The sequence below is a fragment of the Trichomonas vaginalis genome, chromosome II (genome assembly GCF_026262505.1).
Source record: "Trichomonas vaginalis G3 chromosome II, whole genome shotgun sequence".
Lineage (NCBI taxonomy): Eukaryota > Parabasalia > Trichomonadida > Trichomonadidae > Trichomonas > Trichomonas vaginalis.
Genome location: NC_067204.1, coordinates 2,306,804 through 2,330,242, shown reverse-complemented (window position 1 = coordinate 2,330,242; position 23,439 = coordinate 2,306,804). Strand labels below are relative to the sequence as shown.

Genomic DNA, 23,439 nt, shown 5'->3' with positions numbered 1-23,439 from the left:
TTCCATGAGGTCATGTTAGAAAACATGTTAGAAAAGGTGTTAGATCTAACATTCTAACATAAACATTATTTTTGGGTCATTTACACTCATTACGATGAGGTCATAACAAAACATTTACGTTTAAGTTCCATGAGGTCATGACAAAACATTTACGATGAAATCATGACAAAACATTTACGATGAAATCATGACAAAACATTTACGATGAAATCATGACAAAACATTTACGTTTAAGTTCCATGAAATCATGACAAAACATTTATGATGAAATCATGACAAAACATTTACGATGAAATCATGACAAAACATTTACGATGAAATCATGACAAATCATTTACGATGAAGTCATGACAAAGTCTTGACAAAACATTTACGATGAAGTTTTGACAAATCATTTACGATGAAGTCATGACAAATCATATACGATGAAGTCTTGACAAAACATATACGAAGAAGTCATGACAAATCATTTATGTTTAGTTTCGATGAAATCATGACAAAACATTTACGATGAAATCATGACAAAACATTTACGATGAAATCATGATAAAACATTTACGAAGAAGTTTTGACAAATCATTTACGATGAAGTCATGACAAAACATATACGATGAAATCATGACAAAACATATACGATGAAATCATGACAAAACATATACGAAGAAGTCATGACAAAACATGTACGAAGAAGTTTTGACAAAACATTTACGATGAAGAGGTCATGACAAAACATATACGATGAAGTCATGACAAATCATTGACGATGAAGAAGTCATGACAAATCATTTACGATGAAATCATGACAAAACATATACGATGAAGTTTTGACGAAGAAGTCTTGACAAAACATATACGATGAAGTCATGACAAAACATATACGAAGAAACCTTGACAAAACATTTACGATGAAGAGGTCATGACAAATCATTTACGATGAAGAAGTCATGACAAATCATTGACGATGAAGTTTTGACGAAGAAGTCATGACAAATCATTGACGATGAAGTTTTGACGAAGAAGTCTTGACAAAGCATATACGATGAAGAAGTCATGACAAATCATTGACGATGAAATCTTGACGAAGAAGTCATGACAAATCATTTACGATGAAATCTTGACGAAGAAGTCTTGACAAAACATATACGAAGAAGTCATGACAAATCATATACGAAGAAGTCATGACAAAACATATACGATGAAACCTTGACAAAACATGTACGTTCATTACGATGAAGAAATCATGACAAAACATGTACGTTCATGAGAATAGTGATGAAATAGTTCATGCAATAAGGAGGTCATACATGAATGCAATGATGAAATAGTTCATGAGAACAGTGAGGAGGTCATACATGAATGCAATGATGAAATAGTTCATGAGAACAGTAAGGAGGTCATACATGAGAACAGTGATGAAATAGTTCATGCAATAAGGAGGTCATACATGAGAACAGTGAGGAGGTCATACATGAGAACAGTGATGAAATAGTTCACGATGTCGTTCGTGAAGAAGCCATTGCAACAAAGAATGTTATAAAGGATTTCATAGAACTTAACAAGGAGGAGTTTAAAGAAGGCTATGAAGTGAAAAGATGTGAAGAAGATTTCTTGGCGTATTTGAAGAAAAAGAGACTAAAGCCAATGGCTCAAAATAAGTTTCAATCGATGTTTGAAAAGAAACGTTTGAGCTATGGTGGTGTAAGAAGCACATATTACTTTGTTAAGAAGTGAGGACATTTATTTTTGTCGTTAGTGTTGGAGTTTGTGGTTGTTGTTAGTGTTGGAGTTTGTGGTTGTTGTTAGTGAGAGAATAAATTAAATCATGAACTTTGCCATGGTCTCTGTCCCTAGTAGTTTTCATTAAGTTCTGGAAATAATGAAAGTCATAAACTTTGCCATGGTCTCTGTCCCTAGTAGTTTTCATTATCTCACAGAATTAATGAAAGTCATACTTTCTATCAGATGAAGCATGCAGATGAACATAACGAAAGTTAGTGAGTTTGCCACGAGTTATGAATAAAATATTGGCATATTAGATGAGATAGTTGATGAAACAGATGAAGATAAATTAAATCTTGGACTTTGCCACACTCTGTCCCTAGTTCCTCAAAATCCTTGACAACGTTGCTTAGAAATTTTGGTTCAAAACCTCATCTGATTTTAATCTGTTATGCTACCTGTTAAGTTTCGCGAGATTATAAATGTCATGGAGTTATATAAAAAGGAGGGACAGCTAGGGACACTGGAAGTACTTGTAAGGCTATCTGTTAAGATTGCATGAAATACTAAAAGTCATGAAATCCATTATCGCTGTGCTAGCTTCACCTTTGATTGAAATGACGACTAAAGTCACTGAAGCAATGAAACAAAGTTTTTGGTAGAATACATTAAATCAGGAACTATTCCAGAAGGTTTTTACATTCATACTATGAAGGATGGTAGAGTTCAGTTTAGAAAGATAAAGCAACCATTAGATAGAGAAGGAATTTTGAGAAAGATTAAACTTCATGAGGACAACATTGCTGAACTTAAGAAGAAGTTAGAAGAGTTGGATAAAGTCAATGATGAAAAATGAAGAAATCAAGGAAGAGAGTTATAAAGCAATGAATTCAACAGGGTGAAAAAACAGGTGAAAAAAGAGGTGAGATCTCACCACTTCACCTAAATTTATTTTTGTGCTATGTTTTCATACGTGTGGGAGTGGTGATATCATTAATTTTTAAGTTTATTTTTAAAATTATTTTTTAAGTTTATTTGGATGTAAATGACGAAAACTATTGAGATAACAAACTACAACGGTCATGAGTTCAAGAATTTGTTCTTCGTTCCTCGTGAAAATACATTCTATCAGATACGAGGGAGAAAGGGTAAAGTTAGTTTGAGCGTTTATGAAGGAATGAAGAATGGAAAGTTTATACAAGCATACGATACAAACGGTAAACGTGTTTCATTAGCTTTGTCAAAACTTACTAACATTTATTTTGACAGTGATTTTGACTCTGACGATTGGAGCGACAGCAGCGATACTGAAGAATATGAACTATTGTGTGAAGCACAGCAATGGGAAGAGTTGCAATACTTTTGTAAGTGAGAACGTTTATTTTTACAGTAGTAAGGTGAAGTGGTTGGCGGCTTTATAAATATTTAAGGTTAAGTTGGTGTTTGTGTTTGTGTTGTAAAATTTACGTTAACGGTTTTGTAAAGTGTCAAATTCACATATAATGGGTAAGGTGGAACGCAGTGCCACAGTACACGAGATAAGTATACTAACTACATTGTTATAGACCGAAAATAGATTTTTTCGGTTTTCTCTTCAAATAATTGAAAGAATGATACTATTATAGGTTTATTATATTATATAGCATATAATCATGCTATAGCCGAAAATTATAAGTTTTGAGAAGATTGAATATAACACAAATAAATTTGAATGTAAGTTAAATTGCTTGTTGTTTTTAATAGCTATTTAATGAGAAATCCAATATTGCAAAATTCAAATTGAATGATTGAAAGAACAGAAAAAGTCATTCTTTTCAATTCATTTGTTAAATTTAAAATTAAAATCACTGAATTTGCATAAATTGTAATGAGACAAAATGTTATACTGTGATCATTCGCCACTAAATGTGATAATTTATTACGTCTAATTATCCTAATTCCAAAGAATGCATATGGGAGTAGTAATAAAACGCTGAACACGAATAGTAATACAACATATGGACTTTTACAATCTGGAAAATTCACAAATAAGCACCGAGTATTAATTTTGGAAGCTATAATGATTTCTGCAGTGATATTCATTTGAGATGAAATTTGCCAATTACATTTTCTGATCAGAACATTAACACAGCAAATTGCGTATTGTATATTATCTAATAGATTTGTTGAAAGCGATGTAATCTCATTTTTTGACATAAAAAAAAAGGTAGTGGGGCTTCCAGGGGCTGCGCCCCTTCTAGCCCCTAAGAAATTTTGCCCAAGACCCAAGAGGAGGACCGAACCCCAGCCGACCAGCCGTTGACTTTTTTGTAGAGCACTCAAAATAGTATAACTTTGTCCGGACAAGTAAGGGTCTATCATCGCTACAGGAAAAGTTACAGGCGTTCCAAGGAAGTATACTTTGAGAAGCCTTTCCCCCTTATAGAATGAGATAGGACGGTTATTTTACAAAACTGACAACACGTTGACCGAGTAGTTTTTTGTGCTGAACAAAAAGTGCCATATAAACATCTGTCAAAAACCGTTTTTTACTTCACTTAAAATGCCACGTAAGCTACGTAAGAATATACGTAAGAGGAAGGGAGCATTGAAACATCCCATAGTAAAACTGACACCACAACAACAGTTGCAACAACAAATTATGAATGACCCCACTATGTTGCAACAAATGTCAAGCAACCCTATGCTTTTAAACCGAGTTATTGGTGCACAGAGTGGAGGTTTAAGAGCGGCACTTTTAGCGAAAATGGCAGGCTATGGTGGAGCTGCAGACGGAACAGCTTATAACCCTCAAAGTCAAATGAATTTGAGTTCACTCAAAAATCAAATAACAGATGTCAAAAAGTCAAACATAGACATACAGAAACAAATAAGTGAAAACGAAAAGAAACTAGAATATGACAGACACACAAAGAAACTCAATGAGTTAAACGTAGAGAAAAAGAAGAAAGAAGAACAACTGAAAGAACTAAGTACAGAGGAATATGCGAAAAAAGTGTCAGAAAAAGCAGCAGAAGTAGCAAAAATGGAACAAGATGTTATAAATTTGAAAAACCATACTACTCAATATAAAGTACTGAAAGATGAAGAGATAAAACAAAAAGCCCTGAAGACATATATGGATAGCGATGAGTATAAAAAAGAAGTTGAAGCAAATGTAAAGGCAGAAAAACTTTTACAGTTGCAAAACCAAACCGTACAGTATGAAAACTTAGCACAAGAAAGTAAAATAACGACGCAGCCATGCAAAAGGCAATGAAAAGCGCAGAATATATAAAAGCTAATAATGACTGGTTAGATGCCCAAGCCAACGCCAAAGCAGCCCAACTTATAGGGTCAATAAGGACAAAAATACAAGCGGATGAAGACAGTTCAAATGAAGCTTTAATGAATGCTGACTTTAAGAACGCCTTCGAAGCTCTTCATAGTAAGGTGAAACTAGTGAACGACTTCTCATCTGGAAAGAAACTGAAGTCTGAAGGTTTCGACAACGAGTTAAGAGAAGTAGCACAAAATATGACGAAAATAACAGATGCAGCAACGAGACAGGCAGTTCAAAGTGCCTATGACGCCGTTAGAGCAACTGTTGTGGAAAGTCAAGAAAAAGAGTTACAACAGACCAAAACAGACCTAGTAAATGCTTTCTTAAAAACGAAAAGTCAGGTAGGACATTATGCTGCAGATGGAACATATGTGCCAGCTGGTGGAACTTATATACCACCAAACCCTCCAAGAGAAGCACCTGCACCAGGACTACCTAAAACATTTACATCGTCACATGGACACAGACACAGGCATGCACCAAAACCAACACAACAACCAACACAACAACCAACAGTTCAAAACACTGCACCACAACCAACAGTTCAAAATCCAGCACCACAACCAACAGTTCAAAACACTGCACCACAACCAACAGTTCAAAACACTGCACCACAACCAACAGTTCAAAACACTGCACACACAAACAGAGCAAGGACATAAAAGAAGTAGAGAACAAGGAAACCAAGAATTCTTAAAAATGCTTAAGGAAGACTATGGTTACCCAGATACTCTTGACTTTAGTGACAGATATAAAGAAGCTATTAGAAAGTTCAAGGAAGGAAATACTGACCCGAACCTATTTAGCTTTATGGTTCAGCACCAAATGGGATATAATTTCAAACCTGGAAAATACAAGCTCGCTAAGGGATATGATTTAATAGCATATCATCCAAATGACATGACTGAATTTACTCCGAGATATTTGGTGTCAGAGATAAATGATAATTCAACTATCTTCATGAAACGCGTAAAAAATAGAGACGGAACGAAAGAAGAAAGGGTTATGAATGCGGATGGCTTAAATAGGGAACTTGTTAAAAACGGTCTCGGAATATATGAAATGCCAGCAGATGAGGTACAAGAAACTCCACAGGAAGAAGTTCAGATACAACCAGACATGGAAGAAATAGTTCAGCAACAACAGCTAGAAGAGCCTGAAGGAAACAAACAAGTCCCTCCTTTGGAAACTAACTTCACAGAACTAGATGAAGATTTGGAACAGCCGAAAAATCTTGACCCTCAACAAGAGTATGCGGAGAATATGGAATCTTTCCAAGAGTCTAAGAAAAATTCAGCTGACATAGTAGAAGAATATCGAAAAATGTTCGCCGACATACAAAAGACTCCAACATCAGATGAAAATATTCAGCATAGAATGGAAGTACTGAAAGAAAATGTACGCAAATACAACAATCCTTTTTACTTACGACCATATAACGTTCAATCTTTGGCTGAACTCGGTGAAAATAAAAGGTTAAATTTCAACAAAACATATAGAAATGAAACATTGTTTAAAGTTCATTCAGAACCTAACCAATATGGAAACAAACCTACTTTTGTTTCTGCAGACTATGGAACTACAATGAGATGGGGTCATAAAGCTAATCCGGATAGGTGGTTCATAAACTTACAACCACAATTCCAAGAAGTTGTAGACGCAATGGAAGTGAATGGTGAACCAGATATAGCTGGTATTTTCAGCGCGGCTTTAATGCCATTGAAAGATATGAAACATGCAGATATTTTGGACCAGTATGAAATGAACATGGCTGATGGAAATATAACACCTGACGTTCTAGAACATTTATCTCAAAGAACTACACAGAACCATAGAGATGGTATATTTGGTGAAGAGTTTAGAAAGAAAGTTAGGGAGATAGAAGGAAGAGAACCTATTGTACATGACCTTGCAAACGAAAGTTTACAAAATGTCATAAAAACTTACTTTGCAGACAATGAACTGAGAAGGGATGAATATTTAAGAAAACTCAAATGGACAGTACCAAATGAAATGTTAGTATTGAAAAACATGTTCCTTGACAAAATAAAACCAACTACAGAAATAAATGACGCAAGCCTGAAACGTTGGGTAAAAGCTTTCCCATTCACAAAAGATATTATTGGTAACATGGAAAGAAAACCAGAATGGCTACAAAAACATATATTTGGAAACGAGCTTATTCCATATGGACAAGCTATATTTGAAGAGCTTGAACCGGAAACTCAGGAAAGAGTCATGCAAACAATACGCGAAGACTCAAATACAAACTATGACAAAATCTTTCTAGGATATAGGTTACCTGAGATGGGCGACCAGAGCCCAAAGGCAAAAAGGACATGGGAAATTTACAACATACTAGGTGAACATGAGGCAAAGATGCAACAACTTGAAGCAGAGGGCAAGTTACCAAAAGCGACACCAAAGAAGAAGAGAAGAGTAGAACAAAGTGAAAGTAGTGAAGAAGTAACTTCATCTAGTGAAAGTAGTGGCAATGAAGGAAAAAGAAGAGTTAAAAACTCAGTCAGGAAGAAAGTAAAGCTTGGTCCGAGTGGGTTCTATTATGACACATAAATCCAACTATTCTATATTTTTACCCATATGAAATGTACGCCGCTCAGAATATAACGCCAACAGTTTTGGATGCCATGAACGGAAATGTTTCCGAATGGTATAACGAATGCGACAATGCCATTAGAAGGTCAGAAATAGTTCCTGGAACTTACGAATATACAACTGCTGTTTCTTATGGAAACGTAGGTGAGTTTGGAGAAGGTTCTTCAACAACAGTAGATATTGCTTGCGACAGGTTTCATATTATTTCTATTGACAACTCATTCTTATACGTGGAACAAGACATTGAAATAAAACCTTCTGCCAAGTTGTCTGACAAGAAAGGTTGCAATGGAATTTTCTATGTCGGATACCAATATGCTCCAGAAGTTTTCATGGGATATAAGATATATTCTAACTCTGACTTAGTTCAAACAGTAACATGGGCAAACTATGAATGGTTCGCTTTGAGAAACTCAGTACAACCACAAGCTAGAGAACAAACAGACCAGTATGCAAATATTGAGAAAATAAGAAGACTTGACCCTAACGTTCCAGGAGTTTATGTTGACCTTTCTGGACAAACTGCAGCAGCAGTAACCAAAGTAAAACTGAAACTTAGAGTTCCTTTGTCATCTTTCCTCATCTTCAGGTTTTTAAGATACTTGCCAAACTGGGCAGGAAAAATTTCTATCGAACTTACTCCAAGCAAAAATAACTTAGTCATTGCACCAACACAAGACCCATTCACTCTTACAGAAGTAGTGGGAACAAATAAAATGTCATTCGCCGACTTTTGCAAAAACAAAGTTGACTTAGACTTTGGTTTCTCAAACTTCAACAATGAAGTAAACTATTATTTCAATGCTGCTGGAACTGCTTGGGACCCAGTTAAGTTCATGCGAAAAGTTTGAATGCAAGAGAATAGAAAGCAGACTTGCAGTCTATATGTTGGACCCAGATATTTCAAATGCTTTAGCTGCCAAATATAATTGCAGTTCCACTTATGTTCCCTATACACCAAATATCTGTCAAGACTTTGCAGGTGAAGTTGGAAACCAAAAGTGCTGACCCAGGTGCAAGAACAGATATTGCTTTAACAACTGCAATGAAACATGCAGATACTATGTTTGTACTGTTCAGACGAACTATAAATGACTATTCTTGTTTCTAACCCCGGTATTAAATATCATATAAACATAGATGGCAAAATATTATCCAAGAGAAGAATATTCTACAGTTGAGGATATGAGGTCATACAACTTGACATTAGATGCTATGAATTTAACAACAACTTCACAACAACCATTAACCCTGAAAATGCAAAGTTCTATTATGCCATATGTGAAAGTATGGACTCATACAGGAGGTCAAAAAAACTCAATATACAAATGGAGACGTTCAAACTTTTGGCTTGGCATTCCATTTGCTGACTCAGAAGACTTTATGGGTGGTATTTCAACTGTTGGTACTGTACAAATACAATATACTGGTGACAGAGACGGTCCAGATGAACTGAGAGCAAAGAAGTTTACAAAACCAATAGCACTTTTCACGGAAGATGCTCTTTTGAAGATTCGTTCGATGAAACCTGCTGGGGCTCCTCAGATTGGCATAACGACAGCTTCCAATCGAGCAGATTTTGGCAGCAGGTCAGTAAGTTGTTCTTGAACTGACTTCTCTCCGTCAAATATTGACAGTACGCCAGTTTTGACATAATATTGTAAGATAAACTTACCTTTAGAAATATCTGTAAGTTTTGAAGTTATATTTTTTGTCTGCTTCAAGAACTTTCACCATTTCAGTTATAACCAACTTTCTTTGCTTTATGGAAATATTTTGGTTCAGCAAAGACTGCTATTCTATAACATTTACCATTGTTTGTATAAAGAACTATTCTGTCAATGTATTTGTATTGTTTGTGAGTATAAACTTTGTTCTGCTTCAATTCGAAGAGATATCCGAATACGTCCATCTTTTTATTCTAAGTAAAATGTCATTTCCGAAAAAATAGAAGCGTAAGTGTTTCAAAAGGTTTAATGGCGGTGGCAGATGTGAAGTTAAATTCACCAACTCAAACAAACAGTCAAAGTGTTATTGTCAATGTCAAAGACAGAGATGTTGAAGTGGGGAAACCATACGAAGACGAAGATGGTATAACAATTGTTCTGTAAAAGACAACCAACATATCCTGAAGTTAGCAGAGACTTAAGTTCTGTTGCAGATATTCGAAACGACTACCAACAACTGAAAGACAAACTTCAAACTCAGGAGAAGATTTGTCAAGCTTTAGTATAATGTTAAACTTGGTCGAACACAACCTGTAAAAGTGAACTCATATGTCATTGCACCTCATGAAGTCTTTGAAAGAACTATTGAAACTTTTGACAGAGGCAGACGATATAAACATCAAAGAAATAGAACCCGACATTAGTTGCTGTGGTGTTTCATATAATGTCATTGACAAGATATACGTTATGAAAGGAGGTGAAACGTTGAACTTAAAGTATAGTTTCCCAGACGTCATAAAAATATTTGACGACCACAACATTTTCATTAAAATTTATTTGCTAAGTAAAAATGTCAAAACTTCTTGAAAGATGTTTGAAGAAAAATAATATAGACTTTATTTCATGTAAAGGACTTTACACACTTTTGAACGATATGAAAGACCCTGTTTTGTTTGTTCGTGTAGACAAAGGAAAGTTCTATGTCTTTACAAAATATTTGAACTTCTTAGACAGAGAACTTCAAGAAACGCCATGTGAAAGTTTAGATGAAGTTCTTCTCCACTTTCAGAAAAACTTTTAATATATATAAATGGCAGAAGATATAATGGTTTATACTATTACGACTAAAAACCCTGAGTCATATAATTCTATAACAACAAACTTACAAAGTCCTCAAGGACGGTATTGTAAACTAACCTTAAACACAATGACGACTAAAGCCTGTTTTGCTCTTTTGACACCAGAAGACTTTATTGTTGTGAATGGTAAAAAATACTCCTTTGAAGATACTTACTCAGATATACCACCAACAGGTTTTGTTGACTTATTTAATACTTTAAGTACGGGTGTAACATGTGCTGCAACTAGAGCAGGTTTCATTATGTTTGGATGTCCGACTGAGTTTACTATAAACGATATGAGCTATAATACAAAACTTATTTCTGGTTTTTACTACCAACAGTTTCCTATAACAGGAAAAGGTGTCATACAAGGAATGTCTATTCCATTGACATTAAGCACACCAATCTTATATATTGTTTCAAACTTAGGTTCAAAGTGTTATTCGAATGTCGACAGAAACTATTATGACCAAAAGATACTTATGCGTATAAACAATACTTTCTCTGCTGGTTTGCCTATTGTTCATTCGAATGCAGAATTTTCAACCTTAGTGAACTCAAACACTTTGGCAAGTATAACGTTGACATTAGTTGACGCAAACTTTGTTCCTGTAAAACTTTTATGTCCTATGTATTTGTCAATGACGGCAGAAAGTTTCGAATTGGAAGATGCAACTGGTGAAAGTATTGTATTACAAGAACAACTTCAACAACAAATAGCTCAAGAACAACAAATGCAACAACAAAGTCAAGAATAAAAAAAATATTTTTTTTTATTTTTATAAAAATGTACAGAATAGATGTTTCAGATTTTTATGACTTCCAAGCATTCAGAAATATGTGTCCATTTCGAGACTATAACAAAGCAGTCGAGAATTTGAAACGTTTAGTCATTTATGTCGACTCTGCCCCAGAATGTTATGTTATGAAAGAATGGGATGTAGTCTTTAACAAACCAAAGCAACAATAGTTTCAGAACAAGAATGTAGACAGAAACTTAAGAAAATAAAAGTCGTACAAGTTGGCATGAAGATGTTAGATGCTTGGGATATCTTATTGTCAAAGTTAGAAGATTTTTCAGTTCGAGGTATAAAGTTCTATACACCTTCTCCAAACTTCTATTCTATCTTCACTGGATATAAATACGAACAAGTAGAATGGAAAGAAAATATTATAGAAGCTTGGTTAGACCATGTCAAAGAAATTATATGCAATGGAAACGAAAAGGTTTATGAGTATATCTTATGTTGGTTTGCAAAACATCTTACAACATCCAAGTGCTAAAAATGAAACTGCTCTCATTATAATTGGAAAACAAGGAACTGGTAAGAACACATTCTTTACAGATATTTTGTGCAAACTGTTAGAGGCTATTCGAATCCCGAATATGACAAACTTAGAAAACATCTGTGGCAAGTTTAACTCTCAATAGAGAATATGAAACTTATAGTTTGCAATGAACTTCAAAAGTATAGATACAACAAAAGTTTTAAACTCAGATGCTTTGAAGAGTCTTATAACAGACAAAGTTGGAGTTGTTGAAAGAAAATATAAAGACCAAAGAGTTTGTGAAAATTTGCAAACTTCATTATGGTTTCAAACATTGCTGTTCCGATGAAGTTAGAAAGTTCTGACAGAAGATATGTAGTTGTCAGAACGTCAGATTCTCATATGCAAGATACAGAATATTTTGACGACTTAGCAGAAACTTTGACATCTGACTTTTACAACCACTTGTTCTCATATTTTATGACATTAGATATTTCAAAGTTCAATCCAAGACAAATTCCACATACCGAAGAGAGACAAACATTGTTAGAAGCAAACAAGAGTGTATATGAACTGTTCATAGATGAAACTGACTTTGTGTCATTAGATGAAAGGTCATTGTACGATTCGTATAAACAATATTGTCAAGAATATGGTTATATGACAGCGTCGAAACGAACATTCTTGGCAAATGTCAAAAGTCTTTTAGACGTACAGAATGGTGTATATACAAAGAAAAATTTTTATGAGTAAATTTTAAAAAAAATATTTTTTTATCCGATAGAAAAGATGGCAAAATTCATCTCAGTAAACAAGTACATGTCAGGACTTAAAGAAGAACTAGACCCATTCACATATTTGAATGTTTACTTCTACCATTTTGAAAAGTCTTCATTCAGCAAAGTTTGGAACATCGAACCAGTTAAGTTTGCTATTGTGACTAAAAATGGTGCGAAATTTGAAGACTTAGACATAGAAGGTTTGTTAGCAGTCAAAGAAAGTTTTGACAGAAGGTTTTCAAACCTTAAAGAAGGCAAAGCATACAAACTTGTTATACCTTATGAACCAAAGAAAGCAGACGACTATGAATATTATGAGTCTAAAGTTGTAGAAGTTCAAGGTAAATTGGGTAAAAAGATTTTAGAGTCTAAGCCAGTGTTTGCTCCTAAAGAGGAAGAGAACATTGACATTGACCCAGAAATGTTCTAAAAATAAAATTTTATTTTTACATGTCAAATTTCTTTTTCTCTGGAACTGGTTCAGGTTCTTTCTTCTCTTCTTCTACTTTCTTTTTCTTTCTTTCTTTCTTCTTCTTTTCTGGTGGAGTTATGTCAAATTTGGCGCAACTATATTTATGTAAAAGTTCTTTGTCCTTTAATAGCTCTCTATTCTGTTTTCTATTTCATCTTCAAGAACAGCGCATGTGTTTCTTTTGCATTCTAAGAAGTTTTGTTGGACTTCATCTCTCCAAGAGGCGTCATCTCTGTCAACAAGTCTGTCATTGACAAATTTTAAGACTGCTCTGCTTAATGTTTTATGGTTCTTGTCATATTCCCAGAAACAGAACTTTAGAACAAATTCCCTTTCTTGTTTACACTATGTAAGATTTTATGGTCGACAGATGTTTTGCTGTCGAAAAGCTTGTCTCGAATATAGATAGCGAAATCGCTAGACATTTTCTAAAAGATAAAAATTTTAATTTTTCTAAAAATATGTTAGAAAAAAAGTTTGCTGACATTGACAAAAAATTTGAGAATGTTTTAAACAAGAACAAGAGGAAGTTAGAAAATGCTCAGATAAAACCTATACATGACAAGTTCTTATTTGCTCAGAATGGTTATAACAGGTCTAATTGCACCACCTGGGTCGGGTAAGACTTTCACTTATCTTAAAATGGCTGCACAACAACAAGAACTAGATGAGAAGAAACCCATTCTATGAGTTAGTTGTTATTTGTAGTACTTCTGGTTAATTTGACCAAAACCGTCAATTCGTTCAAGATATTATAAAGAAGTCTAAGTTAGTATGTATAAAGGATACTGAGTTGTTAGATTGGATAAAGAAGTACCAAAGAAGAGTTTTGAAGTATAATGCTATAAATGAGTATATAAATTCTAAGTTCAAAGACCCAAATGAGGAAATGCAGAGAATATTAGAGAAGAACACTTCAGAAACAAACAGAAAGAGATAGAATACATTTCGAAGAAATTGCAATCTTACGATTGGAAGAATACCCTCATAGGTGTCTTCTTATCTTAGATGACTTTGCTTCTCATCCTTTGCTTAAGAATAGAGAACAAGATATGTGTCGAATTCTTAAGAAGCTCAGACACTTTAACATCTCAGTCGTAATATGTGTACAGACAGCAAAGAGTTTAAGTAAGGATGTAAAGAGAATACTTACTGACATTGTACTTTTCCCCGGATTGTCCGAAGACGATTTCATGGAACTTATGAAAGAGTCCATGGCAGGTAAGTTTGACAGACATGAACTATGGGAGAAGTACAAAGTCATACAAGACCCTCATACTTCTTTCAGAATTCATATCTATGCGAACAAAGTTCAAATTGTAAAAAGTCAAGCTTGAAAAATCTAAGTGTTTAGTCTTAGTAAGTAAGTCTGTTGTGGTGCTGGGGCTGTCGGTTCTTCTGGCTTTGGAAGGCATTCAGGAAGAGGAACGTCAGTCATCCGTTTGTGTCCTGTCGGAAGGAAAAATTTTTCCTGTCGGATGGAAGAGTTCTTCCTGTCGGAAGGAAAATTTTTTCCTGTCGGATGGAAAATTTTTTTCTGAAGTTCGACCAAAAAGTTCTCAATTTTCGAAAATTTGAATGGTTTACGGACGAACAACTGGAAAAATTTTTCCTGTCGGAAGGAAAATTTTTTCCTGTCGGATGGAAGAGTTCTTCCTGTCGGAAGGAAAATTTTTTCCTGTCGGATGGAAGAGTTCTTCCTGTCGGAATGAAAATTTTTTCCTGTCGGAAGGAAAAATTTTTCCTGTCGGATGGAAGGACTCGGAATGCCAGAAGGATTTGACGAGGCAATTTACCTAATTGAGCTACTTGAGCCATCTGAAGTCAAGCGTAAAAATAAAGAGTGCAATTTACTCTACTTGTTTGAAGTTGTCAAAATACTCTGTTATTTTTTCCTTTAACAATGGCAAATCTTCTTTGAAGGTAAGTATTGTACAACCTTTCATATCATAGTGTGTTTGAGGTAACGTATCTTGAACTATTTGTTTCACATCTTCATTTGGGGTCATTGAAATCGGTAAGTTTTCGCGATAGAACCAATTTCTGTCAGATTTGTAAATCTTAGCAAGGTCGTAAAAGCTTTTGTTGTTTCTTCTGACTAAATGCAACATAACCATATCTCTGTCTTCTTCATTTTCCAACTCTTCAGTATAAATCATATACTTATAGTTCTTTTCCTTTCCTTTTGGTACCGAACGTGGTATTCTTTTCTGAATGCTTTTGTCTTTTGCTTCAAGCTTGTTTTCCATCTCTTCACGTTCTTGTCTATGAATTTCGTCAAGAAGTCTGTAAATATTCCAAGCATAACGAGGCGAAGCCCACATTGCAACAGCATTTACAAGAAGTCTATGTACATACCAACCTCTCAAACCATTTGGCAAATTTTTACGATTTTCATGAGTTTTAGGCGACCCAGATAAAAGTCGGTCTCGCTGTGCTTCGCTCAAAAGTTCTTGTGTGCTTTGGTTTTTGAACCAATCGTCTGTATGTTTGGTATCTGGAGCAAAACATGCTGTCAAAATACTTTGCATTTGGTACATATCGTCTTTGACCGAACGAATGAGACGGAGTTGTTTGTTAAACTGTATGTACTCATATTCTTCATTTATGGCTTCATGAACGATAGCAGTTGTTGTGTTCTCTGTTGTTGACATATCTGTCTTTACATACAAAATAAAAAAATAAATAAAAATAAAACTAACTTTATTTTTTCTGTCTTAAGGAAACTCATGATTTTCATAGAGTTTTGGCGACTAAGGTTTCTTACCTACTCGCTGTTCTTCACTGTTTTCATAGAGTTTTGGCGACTAAGGTTTCTTACCTACTCGCTGTGCTTCACTGTTTTCATAGAGTTTTGGCGACTAAGGTTTTTTACCTACTCGCTGTTCTTCACTGTTTTCGTACGGAATCTCTTCTCTCGGTTTTCCGAGGGAAGCAAGCATATGCCATTTTACTCAGAATTTTGTTGCTGAATTCAGCAAAAATAATGTTTAGGGTAGAAGGTTAGATCTCACCTGTTTTCTCACCTCTTTTCTCACCTCATGAATTTTCATGATTTCATCGTACATGTTTTGTCAAGACTTCTTCGTACATGTTTTGTCAAGACTTCTTCGTAAATGTTTTGTCAAGACTTCTTCATCGTAATGAACGTATATGTTTTGTCAAGACTTCTTCGTAAATGTTTTGTCAAACATGAACGTATATGTTTTGTCAAGACTTCTTCATCGTAATGAGCGTAAATCAGACAAAAATAATGTTTAGGGTAGAAGGTTAGATCTAACCTCATTTCTACCCTCATTTCTACCCCAGTTATTTTATAAGCGTTTTACATGGTAAACGTTATTTTTTAAATTTTGTGAAAACTCAACGGTTTGACACATGCCCTAAAAATTATTTTACTCAGAATTTTGTTGCTGAATTCAGCAAAAATAATGTTTAGGGTAGAAGGTTAGATCTAAACCTGTTTTCTACCCTCTTTTCTACCCCAGTTATTTTATAAGCGTTTTACATGGTAAACGTTATGAATTCGTGAGACTTTAAACAGTTTTGTAGCTTCTATTTCTTCTTTTAGTACATCGAATGTTTTAACTATGCCGAAAGTCTCTTTATATTTCTTCTTGACATCAGATAGAAGGAAATCGTCAGCAGTTGGATAGTTTTTGTTCAGAAATTCTAACATGTCCATTTTATCTTCTGCTGGTTTTTCTGCTTCTTTCTTTAAGTCTGCATAGTCGTTTCTCATACGTTCTATCTCTTTGACGGAGTAGTTATATTTCCTCATTGCTGCTTTACATTTAGAACATTGCGGGTTCATTTTTGCGTTATACATTGAAATAAAACCAGCTAAAACAACTAAAGCGTCAATTGCTCTCTTCATCTCAAACATAGCGGGTCTTATTTGTTTGTTCCATACTTTGCCTCTTCTATCTTTATCTCTTATTTCCCAAACACATTCAGCAACTAACGAAACAAAGTTGTCGTAGGTCTTAAATTCTTCAGATTTATATATGTCAGAGATGTTCTTATATACCATGTCGCAATCTTTGTCCATAACCTTATGGTTGCAATGAAATCCTAGAAACTCATAGTTTACCTTTCGTATGAACTTCTTTATTTCTACTGAGTCAGTTGCTTTGACTTCAATTTCGTCGAATTCAGGAATAGTGAGTTTTTGTTGTTGGATTTCAGGCAATTTGGGTAAATGGTCGATGAGGTCCTGCATTTCATAAAGATACTGTTCATTTGTTTCATCTTTCGCACTACAGTCTAAATTACATGTTAAAAGTTCTTGCTTTATCTTCTGGATTTCTGTTTCAAAAGTATATGAAGAAGGAATGAAGCTTTTCATTTCTACTAACATAGATGTTGGATTCATGACTAAAGAGTTTGGTGCTGTTGTTTGAATTGTTGTTGTGCCGATTGTTGACATTTCTGTTCTTTTATACAAAATAAAAAAATAAAAAAAAATAAAACTAACTTTATTTTTTATTTCGGGAAAATTCATGAAAATTCATGAGGGTAGAAATGAGGTTAGATCTAACCATCTACCCTAAACATTATTTTTGGGTCCTTTACACTCATTACGAAGAAGTCTTGACAAAACATTTACGAAGAAGTCATGAAAATTCAAGAGGGTAGAAAACAGGTGAAAAAACAGGTGAGATCTCACTTCTTCACCTAAATTATATTTTTGGGTCCTTTACACTCATTACGATGAAGTCTTGACAAAACATTTACGAAGAAGTCATGAAAATTCAAGAGGGTAGAAAAGAGGTGAGAAAACAGGTTAGATCTAACCATCTACCCTAAATTATATTTTTGGTGTAAATTTCATGATTTTCGAGAGTTTTAGACCATGTTAGAAAACAGGTGAGAAAACAGGTTAGATCTAACCATCTACCCGACATTCTCGTCAAATACAAAAAAATACAAAAAAATGACACTTTTTCATTAGATAACTGTTATTTTTTGACGAAGTGAAGGTTGACACTTCGTCAAAAAAATCCCTGAAATCATATCTTACATACAAAAAAATACAAAAAAATGACACTAACTTTATTTTCTGACTTTCACAAAAGACCAAAAATAAACGCTTTACATGTATTTTTCAGCAACTTCGTCAAATAATTTTATAGCTTTATCTATCTCATCTACTTCAAACGTTTCTTTACCTTTCGTGGGAGCACCATACATTTTCTCAAAAACTTCAAGCAGTTCTGTTTCAGCAGCTCTCATATCATTAACGAACACAACCTTGACTCTATTGACTGTACTGTCATATCTTTGAGTTATATTATATGTTCTTCCTATCTTATATCTCTTTGTATTGAAGTCCTTCGGTTTCTGAACGATGTAAAGTAAGCCTTCACTGCAACGTTCCGTATCGAATGAACCATATGTTATGAAGTTATATCCAACAACTAGGTCTAACCATAACAGAACTATTGGTATAAGACTTTTGTCTATAAGATATGCTCTTGTTCCATGAAATGCTACTGATATCATAAGCTCAGGATTTCTTGTCAAAAATTTCTGAGTTGAAGCATTTCTAACCCAGTCCTTCGGTTTCTTTCCAAATGGAGATATAATGTCTGACAAAGAATATTTGTTGTATTTCTTTGAGTATCTTACGTTTAAATCACCTATTCTAACCAATTTGGTGTCATTGTCTATCTTTTTAACTGTTTCAAACTCAATGTTTGTCATATATGTTCTTACATACAAAATAAAAAAATAAATAAAAATAAAACTAACTTTATTTTTTCTATCTTAAGGAAACTCATGACAAATTCAAGAGGGTAGAAATGAGGGTAGAAAACAGGTTAGATCTAACCTTCTACCCTAAACATTATTTTTGGGTCCTTTACACTCATTACGAAGAAGTCATGACAAAACATTTACGAAGAAGTCATGAAAATTCACGAGGTGAAAAAAGAGGTGAAAAAACAGGTGAGATCTAACATGTTAACATAAATTATATTTTTGGTCCGGGAACAACTTTCTCTCAATTGGAGCTGTGGCATACTCTTTGCGTAAACGGTTCAGACCTTCTTCGAACTCTTGGTCTCTCTTCGATTTGGACTGAGATTGGAATTGCTGGGGTGGAGCTTGCTGGAACATCCAAGGGTTGGGGAAGTAAGGCATAGGCAGAGGATGGTAGTTCGGGAAGCCTTGTGGTGGGTAGTAACCTTGAGGTGGAAATTGGTAGAAATTCGGAGGTACTTGCTGGAACTGAGGTTGCTGAGGAGACTGTTGTGGTTCTTTAGGTTCCTCTGGTTTGGGAATGGACTGGGTTGGTGGGACGTGGGACATTCGTTTGTGTCCTGTCGGAAGGAAGAACTTTTCCTGTCGGAAGGAAGAACTTTTCCTGTCGGAAGGAAAATTTTTTCCTGTCGGATGGAAAAACTTTTTCTGTTGGAAGGAAAAACTTTTTCTGAAGTTCGACCAAAAAGTTCTCAATTTTCGAAAATTTGAATGGTTTACGGACGGACAACTGGAAGAGTTCTTCCTGTCGGAAGGAAAAATTTTTTCTGTCGGAAGGAAAATTTTTTCCAGTTGTCGGGAAAATATTTTCCTGTCGGATGGAAGGACTCGGAATGCAAGAAAGACTTGACGAGGCAATTTACCTAATTGAACTTAACGACTGCGTAAAAGACTACTTGCGCAAGGTCATGAAGCCCAAGGTCAAGTTCACCACTATTTCTGGAAGGGCTGCCTTGAATCTCGAGACTTCGACTGGAATTCCAATTCAAATACCAGAAAACACTCCTTTCGACGACATAAAGCAAGCAAAGAAAGAAGCTCTTGTTAAGTTCCTAAACAAACGTCCTTGGATACTACTTCCAAACAAGGAGAACCCCCTACCCATATGAAATTGGCAATTCAGTCTCTCCTTCGCTTCTCGGGTCAACCATTCTACATAACCTGTGAAGGCGACATCCAACCAGTTCAGTAAACCTTAACGTTTAACTGCACTTTTTTATGTTTTTGTGAAAGTGTCAAAAATAAATTGTTTTCATGAGTTTTCTACGATGTTAGAAAAAATGTTATTTTCTAATATCTTCACATTCAATACTTTTTCAGCACTTTTCCGTAGTTATATATGAAAGACAATTCGAGATAAAAGTCATAGTACAATGGAATAATATGTTGCACACCATTTGTTGTGAACCAAACTTGAAAGTCAGAGAAACTGTTACTAGGTGGTTCATAGAATTTAGAAGCAAAGTCATAAAAGTCCTTACCAATACATAGAAAACTATTGTTGCTTGAACTGAAACTTGCATGACACATAACATTTTGAGGGTCAAACACGTTTCTATAAACTGTCAAATCTGCTGGTGGAAGTATAAATTTAAATGGACCATCTGGTGGTAATGGTTCGTTCTGGTTTAGTAACCGAAGAAATTGTGCCCAAGAACGTTTGTCTACTTTCCAAAATAAAAACTCTGTATCTCTTGGAGGGTTAATTTCAATCTTTTGAAATGAAACGGTGGAGTTCATCTTGTCATATTCTAGTTTCAGATAGTATGTTCCATTTAGTAAAGAGTCGTATTTTTCTTGAAATTCCCAATAATATTTGTTCATTTGAGTTTGAAAGTCATTTAGAGTTTTCTCAAGACTTTCGTCTGAACGAACTGTAAAGATTCTCATTTCGTCAAATTTGTCTATTAGACCATCAGAACCTTTATACTGCCCATGAAAATATACTGCGGAACATAAATGCGTTAGTTCTATTTGAAAAACAAAACTCTTCTAAATCCTATTGCCTTTGCATCTGAAGGACTTTGAAGCCAACGAATTGGATAGTCAAACCTGTATACTCGGGATGAAATTTCTTCATCTGAAATAGTCCTACCAGCATTTGTAAAGATATAGTCTAACGGTTTTGTATCTGCTACTTTTGTTCTTTGTTTTTCAACCTGAAGCATTTAATATATGTAAAATATATTGTTTTAAAATGGTATGCCATTTCATATTCTCATCTAACAAACAAGTTTCCCAACGGTCTTCTCCAACAAACTCAGCGTACATTTCAAATAAAATAAAAAACGTCACTTTTTAAAAAATAAATTTTTACTTCATGCAATGTTTAACACATCGAAAGGCATGTCCATAAGACGTTCTTCTCTAACCTCTCTAGTCTGTTTGGATAATTGGCACGTGCTGTTTCCAAATCCATTTCGTAGCGAAGACCAGACAATTTGTCATAGACTTTTATGGGTCTTCCCTTCCTATATTTAAAATTCTTCGAAACTCTCCAACCATATCTTTGCAACTCTGCTTTTATTCTAGCAGATTTTCTATCCATTCTATATGGGGGCATTTTTATAAAAATAAAAAAATATTTTTTTTCTTTACTTTACATAACCGCCTGCTGCCATAAGTCTTTGACGCCAACCCATACCAGCTAATGAAGGTTGACTTGGTTTAGTTTCCAAACTAAACTTTGGTTTTGGTTTATCTTCAGTTTTTGGTTTTTCTTCTTCTATCGGTTTTTCGTCACTTTCGGTTTCTCTGACTTTACTTCACTTGCAGGAACAGTTGTGTCGTCAACATCTTCATAAATATCATATGCCATTTGTTTTTGTTTTCCTTTCAACTTTTTGTGTTTGTTGTAAAGTTTAGAATATTTCGACTCTAAGTCAATGAGATGTTCTATAATGAACTGTTGGTCAGTGAAGTAAACTTTTCCATCTGTTGTCTCGAAAGCTCCTTCAGACTTCAATATTTATTTGTGAGAGTCTGTTTCTTTTTTGAGATACTTGCCGTTCCATTTTTATGAAAAGTGACTTTGTAGTTAGGGTTTGTATTTCCAGACCTGGCACTTTCTATTATTGAATTTTTCTCTTCATCTGTAAGTTCTTTGACAGGTTTTGACAATGGTTCTGAACTTTTTGTTTGTGGTGTCAAATCTACCGTTTCAAACTTCTTCGGTCATTCATCTCAGTAAAAAATTTTAGTTTGGTTTGTTTTCAACTGGTTGTTGTTGTTTTTTAAGTCGGTCTAAAACTTCCTGAGGTATAGGAAGAACTTGACAAACACGTTGTGTAACTGCTGGAAGCCGACAAATCCATCTTGAACCCATTTGTCTCAATGCTGTATTGTTCATTTCATCTCAGTAAAAAACTTTACATTCCCCACGTTTGAGGCGGTTGAGGTTGGTTATTGTTTACCCATTGTTGTGCATGGTTATATCCTCTGTTAAAGAATCTTTCACCTTGGTCCATATAGTGTCCTGCTTGGTTATAGTAGTCATTTGCTTTGTTATAATAGTTTCCTGCTTGTCTTCCTACATTGTCCATCCATCCTTGAACTTTTCCTCTTGTTTCAGGATTTGGAATAAGATTTGTTGCATCTCGTGCTACATCCCAACCTTTCTGTACAGTTTGTATAATAGGTTGTGCTTTCTCTTTAAGTATACCTAATGTACTCAAAATCTTCCTTCCAACTCCAAATACACCTCTGGCTATTGTTCCCACTGCGGGCAAAAATCTGGATGCAACTCCTGCTAATGCGCCAAATAAACCCATTTCTTATAGGATAAAAAATGACGAATCCAAACAAGGACCCCTATGTTTCTAAAGCGACAAAAAAAGCACTCATGATAAAAATCTTTAGTTCAACACCAAATGCTTGGTTTATGGATATCTTGGAAAACATTCCGAGAGTTAGAACAGATGGACCACCATACTGGCTAATATTTGTCGGTCAAAACACAAGATACTGTGAAGCCATACCATTATGGTCCAAAAATATTTTAGATGTGAAAACTGCTTTGACAATATTCGTTGACAAATACCATCCAACAAAACTGACATCTGACTGTGAAAGTTCTTTCAAATCAGATGATGTAAAAAACTATCTGCGTTCAAAAAATGTAAACCAATATTTCATTGTCGACCAAAACCATTCTGCTCTTGGTGTCATTGACGGTTGTATAAAAATGTTAAGAGACTTAAACCAACCACAAGGTGGTGAAGCAAATGAAATGTCATATGACGACAAATATAGACACTTCTCCATGGCAAAGATGAGACAAGTTTTAAATATTTACAATAGCCGTAAACAAAAAGGTTTGGGAAACCACTCCCCCGAAGAAATGAAAAACAACCCTGACTTAGAGAAAGACTATATATTTAATAATTTAGTCAAAAGAGACAAACAAGAAAGAATGCCGGGCTTCAAACTTCAGAAAGGTGACAAAGTAAAAATAGAAATACCTAAACGCGACCCATATGAAAATACTATTGACTATGACAACAATGGGAACCCGACAGGTACTCACGTTCGTGTTCGTAAAAATAGAAGAAAGTATACAAGAGAATATTATGAAGTTTTAGGCAAACATGGCAAAATGTACAGACTGCAAGCAGAAGATAAAACTACTATTGTCAGACCTCGTTTCAAACTTGTCAAAGTTCAAGGTGGTATACTTTCAAAGACAGTTCCTAACAAATATAAGACAACTCCT

At 34.7% G+C, this 23,439-nt stretch overlaps 14 protein-coding genes and 4 pseudogenes across 18 annotated transcripts, besides 1 other annotated feature; 9 read left to right on the top strand and 9 right to left on the bottom strand.

Moving 5' to 3' along the window:
* Positions 1 to 2,764: 2,764 nt before the first annotated feature.
* Positions 2,765 to 3,091, top strand: TVAGG3_0471600 (uncharacterized protein; the record flags this gene model as incomplete). The annotated part of the gene is made up of 1 exon (XM_001297596.1): positions 2,765 to 3,091. The coding sequence occupies one exon, from the start codon at positions 2,765 to 2,767 to the stop codon at positions 3,089 to 3,091; it is 327 nt and encodes a 108-aa protein (XP_001297597.1).
* Positions 3,092 to 4,261: 1,170 nt separating this feature from the next.
* Positions 4,262 to 4,851, top strand: TVAGG3_0471590 (protein of unknown function, DUF4106 family; the record flags this gene model as incomplete). The annotated part of the gene is made up of 1 exon (XM_051235523.1): positions 4,262 to 4,851. A coding segment is annotated over one exon (590 nt), but the record flags the coding sequence as incomplete, so codon positions are not given.
* Positions 4,852 to 6,568: 1,717 nt separating this feature from the next.
* Positions 6,569 to 23,439: part of a mobile genetic element that runs on past the window's edge.
* Positions 7,217 to 7,615, top strand: TVAGG3_0471580 (protein of unknown function, DUF4106 family; the record flags this gene model as incomplete). The annotated part of the gene is made up of 1 exon (XM_051235522.1): positions 7,217 to 7,615. A coding segment is annotated over one exon (399 nt), but the record flags the coding sequence as incomplete, so codon positions are not given.
* TVAGG3_0471570 (uncharacterized protein) lies at positions 7,648 to 8,073 on the top strand (the record flags this gene model as incomplete). The annotated part of the gene is made up of 1 exon (XM_051235521.1): positions 7,648 to 8,073. A coding segment is annotated over one exon (426 nt), but the record flags the coding sequence as incomplete, so codon positions are not given.
* TVAGG3_0471560 (uncharacterized protein) lies at positions 10,532 to 11,203 on the top strand (the record flags this gene model as incomplete). Its single annotated transcript, XM_051235520.1, has 1 exon — positions 10,532 to 11,203. One exon carries the CDS (start codon positions 10,532 to 10,534, stop codon positions 11,201 to 11,203), a length of 672 nt encoding a protein of 223 aa, XP_051093344.1.
* TVAGG3_0471550 lies at positions 11,233 to 12,467 on the top strand (annotated as a pseudogene). Its single transcript has one exon. A coding segment is annotated over exon 1 (1,235 nt).
* On the top strand, positions 12,504 to 12,923 carry TVAGG3_0471540 (protein of unknown function, DUF4108 family; the record flags this gene model as incomplete). Its single annotated transcript, XM_051235519.1, has 1 exon — positions 12,504 to 12,923. One exon carries the CDS (start codon positions 12,504 to 12,506, stop codon positions 12,921 to 12,923), a length of 420 nt encoding a protein of 139 aa, XP_051093343.1.
* On the top strand, positions 13,855 to 14,302 carry TVAGG3_0471530 (annotated as a pseudogene). The gene has a single exon. A coding segment is annotated over exon 1 (448 nt).
* On the bottom strand, positions 14,308 to 14,403 carry TVAGG3_0471520 (uncharacterized protein; the record flags this gene model as incomplete). The annotated part of the gene is made up of 1 exon (XM_051235518.1): positions 14,308 to 14,403. The coding sequence occupies one exon, from the start codon at positions 14,401 to 14,403 to the stop codon at positions 14,308 to 14,310; it is 96 nt and encodes a 31-aa protein (XP_051093342.1).
* On the bottom strand, positions 14,816 to 15,619 carry TVAGG3_0471510 (KilA, N-terminal/APSES-type HTH, DNA-binding family; the record flags this gene model as incomplete). The annotated part of the gene is made up of 1 exon (XM_051235517.1): positions 14,816 to 15,619. One exon carries the CDS (start codon positions 15,617 to 15,619, stop codon positions 14,816 to 14,818), a length of 804 nt encoding a protein of 267 aa, XP_051093341.1.
* Positions 16,459 to 16,851, bottom strand: TVAGG3_0471500 (organellar and viral DNA polymerase type B; the record flags this gene model as incomplete). Its single annotated transcript, XM_051235516.1, has 1 exon — positions 16,459 to 16,851. One exon carries the CDS (start codon positions 16,849 to 16,851, stop codon positions 16,459 to 16,461), a length of 393 nt encoding a protein of 130 aa, XP_051093340.1.
* On the bottom strand, positions 16,931 to 17,394 carry TVAGG3_0471490 (organellar and viral DNA polymerase type B; the record flags this gene model as incomplete). Its single annotated transcript, XM_051235515.1, has 1 exon — positions 16,931 to 17,394. A coding segment is annotated over one exon (464 nt), but the record flags the coding sequence as incomplete, so codon positions are not given.
* Positions 18,060 to 18,470, bottom strand: TVAGG3_0471480 (organellar and viral DNA polymerase type B; the record flags this gene model as incomplete). Its single annotated transcript, XM_051235514.1, has 1 exon — positions 18,060 to 18,470. The coding sequence occupies one exon, from the start codon at positions 18,468 to 18,470 to the stop codon at positions 18,060 to 18,062; it is 411 nt and encodes a 136-aa protein (XP_051093338.1).
* On the bottom strand, positions 18,940 to 19,277 carry TVAGG3_0471470 (uncharacterized protein; the record flags this gene model as incomplete). Its single annotated transcript, XM_051235513.1, has 1 exon — positions 18,940 to 19,277. A coding segment is annotated over one exon (338 nt), but the record flags the coding sequence as incomplete, so codon positions are not given.
* TVAGG3_0471460 lies at positions 19,547 to 19,920 on the top strand (annotated as a pseudogene). Its single transcript has one exon. A coding segment is annotated over exon 1 (374 nt).
* On the bottom strand, positions 20,034 to 20,685 carry TVAGG3_0471450 (annotated as a pseudogene). Its single transcript has one exon. A coding segment is annotated over exon 1 (652 nt).
* TVAGG3_0471440 (uncharacterized protein) lies at positions 21,925 to 22,077 on the bottom strand (the record flags this gene model as incomplete). Its single annotated transcript, XM_051235512.1, has 1 exon — positions 21,925 to 22,077. One exon carries the CDS (start codon positions 22,075 to 22,077, stop codon positions 21,925 to 21,927), a length of 153 nt encoding a protein of 50 aa, XP_051093336.1.
* On the bottom strand, positions 22,258 to 22,498 carry TVAGG3_0471430 (uncharacterized protein; the record flags this gene model as incomplete). The annotated part of the gene is made up of 1 exon (XM_051235511.1): positions 22,258 to 22,498. A coding segment is annotated over one exon (241 nt), but the record flags the coding sequence as incomplete, so codon positions are not given.